This window comes from Myzus persicae, unplaced genomic scaffold (assembly GCF_001856785.1).
Source record: "Myzus persicae strain clone G006 unplaced genomic scaffold, MPER_G0061.0, whole genome shotgun sequence".
In the NCBI taxonomy this organism is placed as follows: domain Eukaryota; kingdom Metazoa; phylum Arthropoda; class Insecta; order Hemiptera; family Aphididae; genus Myzus; species Myzus persicae.
In genome coordinates this window covers 3,075-7,390 of record NW_019104349.1, presented here as the reverse complement: position 1 = coordinate 7,390, position 4,316 = coordinate 3,075, and the positions used below count along the sequence as shown (strand labels likewise).

General features: G+C 27.9%; 1 protein-coding gene across 1 annotated transcript; it reads right to left on the bottom strand.

Moving 5' to 3' along the window:
• Positions 1-292: 292 nt before the first annotated feature.
• Positions 293-4,021, bottom strand: LOC111041402 (zinc finger MYM-type protein 1-like). The gene is made up of 8 exons (XM_022325670.1): positions 3,882-4,021; positions 3,668-3,812; positions 3,371-3,454; positions 3,160-3,243; positions 2,949-3,032; positions 1,549-2,813; positions 1,156-1,479; positions 293-803 (listed from the first exon to the last, which is right to left on the bottom strand). The coding sequence occupies exons 1-8, from the start codon at positions 4,019-4,021 to the stop codon at positions 293-295; spliced, it is 2,637 nt and encodes an 878-aa protein (XP_022181362.1).
• Between the last annotated feature and the right edge of the window lie 295 nt (positions 4,022-4,316).

Genomic DNA, 4,316 nt, shown 5'->3' with positions numbered 1-4,316 from the left:
AGTTATTAGCAAGCTGCTTTTTTTGTAATTAATATGCTGTTATGTAATCTAGATTACACTGTCATCTATAAGCCCAATTCAAACATTTAATAATAGCATCTTAACTTAAAATGACTAGTACCATAAATTAAAAATTAAAATTGAATCTTTAATTATACAAATAAAGTTGATAGCAACAAAATATATATATAAAAAAAATATGTTTCTAATACATGTATCTAGTTATTTGAAATAAGCAAGCAAGATGCAAGTAAGCAATAAATTATTTATAGTTTGAATTTAAGAGTTCTTCTTAAATAAGTTTGTATCTTCGAACTTTCAGTTGAGCAAATTCATCTACTGCTGCATTTAAGTTAACTTTGCCAGCATCTTCTTTTTCTACAGCAATTACCATTAAATCACTCAAACGATCATCGCTCATAGTAGTTCTAATGTAGGATTTCAATCTTTTAAGAGAAGAAAAGAACCTTTCATTAGATGCTGTGCTTATTGGAAGCGTAATAATAATGTGAAGAATTTTTATTGTTTCAATAAAAGCTCCAGAGTGAAGAGTCAGAGTATTCATTATAGAATACAAATCTGGTTTTAAAATATCTTTATTTTTTAACAATGATTTTGCTGAATTAAATTCTGATGATAGATTTAATATATTTATTTGAAAATGTTTGTAGTGCTCGATAAAAAACTTCAAGTATGGACACTTTGTATTAAAGTAATAAGGACTAGAATAATCGAAAATTTCAAAGATCTTGAATAATTCTTTATTTTTTTCAGAAAATCTCATCTCTAATTGTGATTCAAACCTAGTTAATAAATACAAATACATAATTAAAGTATAAAAAATAAAAATCTGACTGATCATTGCGAACAATATTAAAAAAATAAAATAAGCAAGGGGTTAGCAATAGAATCAAAAGCGTTTTAACTACAAAAGCTAAGTAATTATACATTTGTATCCCATAATATTACCAGTTAGTTTTTTTTTATCAACATGCTTATTTAAAAATAAATATTTTAAATATTAATATTATTCGCAAAATTAATGGTGTCATCAATATGAGATAAATTTTTACTAATTTTCAATAATATTTAAAAATAATTATTGATTAATTAAATATTTATTATAAGGAGTAATTTAATATTATTCTTATGTACCTGTCGATTATAGTGAAATAAACTTTAGACTTGATATTGTCTCTACTCTCAAGTTCATTTGTTTTACCAAGTGTTGAGTTTACATAATAGTCATTTAGATGTTTATTAAGTACTAAGTTTCTTTGAAAGCGTTTATGTTTCAACTGATATTCTTGATTGTTCAATCCGTTTTTACTCGCAAATAGTATCGACTTTTCACTAATTTTTAAATACATTTCATCATTACGTAATGCATGAAGGTCATCTTTAGTTGACTTAACTAAATCCATAGCTTTTGAAAATATAATAGAAGAAGATTGAAGTTCATTAGATAAACAGTTAATACTTTTTAAAATTTTTTTCATAATATTTAAAATTAAAATAAATTTAAAGGAAGATATTTCTTCTAGTAACCCAGAAGCTCGTGCTGTTTGGTCACCTTGCAATGTTAAAATTGTTAAAACTTCCTTGATTTCAGAGTAGCGTTTTTTAACTTTTTGTAATGAACTGTACCAGTAGGCCCATCTCGTGTCCACTAATCTTTCTAAATGCATTACTTGAATTTTTTTGTCTTTTTGAATTTGAATAAATTGTTCATACCTTGTATGTCCATTCATTAAAAATGTATATAAGCCCTGAACTGTATCAAAAAAATCTACTACAGCTTTAACACCTTGAATTGAATTTACTAAACAGAGGTTAAGACGGTGAGCGTGACAGTGTACATATATGGCCTGTGGAATGACATTGGCTATTCTGGTTTGGACACCAGAAAAGGCACCGCTCATCACTGATGCTCCATCATAACATTGAGCTATACAGCGGTTCCGATCTAATTTATTTTCATCAATAATCTTTAAGATGGCATCACTTAATGACTGGGCATCACATCTTTTCATGTGGTAACATCCTAAAGTTTTTTCTTGAATATCTAAGTTTTTATCAACAAATCGAATTAAAAAACTTAACTGTTCTTTTTTACTTGCATCTTTTGTTTCATCCACCAATACAGCATAAGCACCAACATCATTGATGCTACTCAAAATGTTCTTTTTTATAGATGATGCAATTATATGTATAAAATCATTTTGGTAATCATGGCTCGTATAATGACCATACCTTGATCGTAATTTGTTTATCATTTTATCGTCACCAAATGATTCAAGTAATTCAATGAAATTGCCTTTATTTGATGAATTTGTTTTTTCGTTATGTCCACGAAATGGTATTCCTTGTTTTCCCAAGAATAAAGTAGTCTTAAGCAAAAAGTATATATGTTCTCGATTTTCTTTAATTTCTTGTAATCTAGAATGAACTAATAAGTTAGCAACTGATTTATCATTTTGTTTTATATCCAAGTACAGATTCCACTTTTCAACACTAGCTTTATGATTTTCACTTGATGCATGCTTCCTAAAAGCTTTTGCTTTATACGACCATGAGTTGAAACCTTTATTAACAAATACATAATTTCCTAAATGTTGACCACGTGTAAGTGCACTCGAAAGAAAATGTCTACACGGGAAGCAATAAACTGCATTATTAGATACTGAGTATTCAATCCAATTAAATAATGAATAATAATTTGCACTAAAAGATCTATTTTCTGAATTTCTTGTATAAATACTAATTAAAGGCTGTACAGGCTTTTGATCTTTAGACTGAGAAATATCTGATACCTAAGTAAATTTTTTATTACATTTTAAATTAAGATATACGTTTAAGCTTTTTTTATAAAATATAGTTAGATATGTACCTACCTCATGTAAAATATTTTCAAATGCAGACATGTCTTTGCTACTATTAATATCTACATCAGTTTCAGCTATACATTTACTTATACGGCTGTCTACATTCAAATTATCATTATCTTTAGTTATATCAGAATTGCCACTATCCTGTAAGCATAGTTGGAAGTAAATTAAAATGCTTAAATTAAAATAAGTTTTTTTAAAATAATTAGATAGGTACCTCTTGTAAAATATTTTCAAATGCAGACATGTCTTTGCCAATATTAATATTTACATCAGTTTCAGCTATACATTTACTTATACGGCTGTCTACATTCAAATTATCATTATCTTTAGTTATATCAGAATTGCCACTATCCTGTAAGCATAGTTGGAAGTAAATTAAAATGCTTAAATTAAAATAAGTTTTTTTAAAATAATTAGATAGGTACCTCTTGTAAAATATTTTCAAATGCAGACATGTCTTTGCCAATATTAATATTTACATCAGTTTCAGCTATACATTTACTTATACGGCTGTCTACATTCAAATTATCATTATCTTTAGTTATATCAGAATTGCCACTATCCTGTAAGCATAGTTGGAAGTAAATTAAAATGCTTAAATTAAAATAAGTTTTTTTAAAATAATTAGATAGGTACCTCTTGTAAAATATTTTCAAATGCAGACATGTCTTTGCCAATATTAATATTTACATCAGTTTCAGCTATACATTTACTTATACGGCTGTCTACATTCAAATNAACTGATATTCTTGATTGTTCAATCCGTTTTTACTCGCAAATAGTATCGACTTTTCACTAATTTTTAAATACATTTCATCATTACGTAATGCATGAAGGTCATCTTTAGTTGACTTAACTAAATCCATAGCTTTTGAAAATATAATAGAAGAAGATTGAAGTTCATTAGATAAACAGTTAATACTTTTTAAAATTTTTTTCATAATATTTAAAATTAAAATAAATTTAAAGGAAGATATTTCTTCTAGTAACCCAGAAGCTCGTGCTGTTTGGTCACCTTGCAATGTTAAAATTGTTAAAACTTCCTTGATTTCAGAGTAGCGTTTTTTAACTTTTTGTAATGAACTGTACCAGTAGGCCCATCTCGTGTCCACTAATCTTTCTAAATGCATTACTTGAATTTTTTTGTCTTTTTGAATTTGAATAAATTGTTCATACCTTGTATGTCCATTCATTAAAAATGTATATAAGCCCTGAACTGTATCAAAAAAATCTACTACAGCTTTAACACTGACACGTACCTCGCTGGTGTGGGACGATGGTCCTGGGGGTAGTAGACACTTGAGTGCGGGTACGTGGCGAATAAAACGAAAGAAACAAAAGAGGAATAGAGAAGCGGAGGAAGTCGAACAAAATTTCAACACTGACTGGTGAGGGTCGCACGGACGTGCGAAAGATGTGGTTTTA

Bases quoted from the DNA above. Each gene is read 5' to 3' on its own strand.
- LOC111041402 (XM_022325670.1), bottom strand. From the start codon at position 4,021: ATGCATTTAGAAAGATTAGTGGACACGAGATGGGCCTACTGGTACAGT. The intron at 3,244-3,370 runs GTAAATATTAAT...CTATGCTTACAG, and splicing joins AATGTATAGCTGAAACTGAT to GATAGTGGCAATTCTGATAT. The intron at 804-1,155 runs GTACATAAGAAT...TTTATTAACTAG, and splicing joins TATTTCACTATAATCGACAG to GTTTGAATCACAATTAGAGA.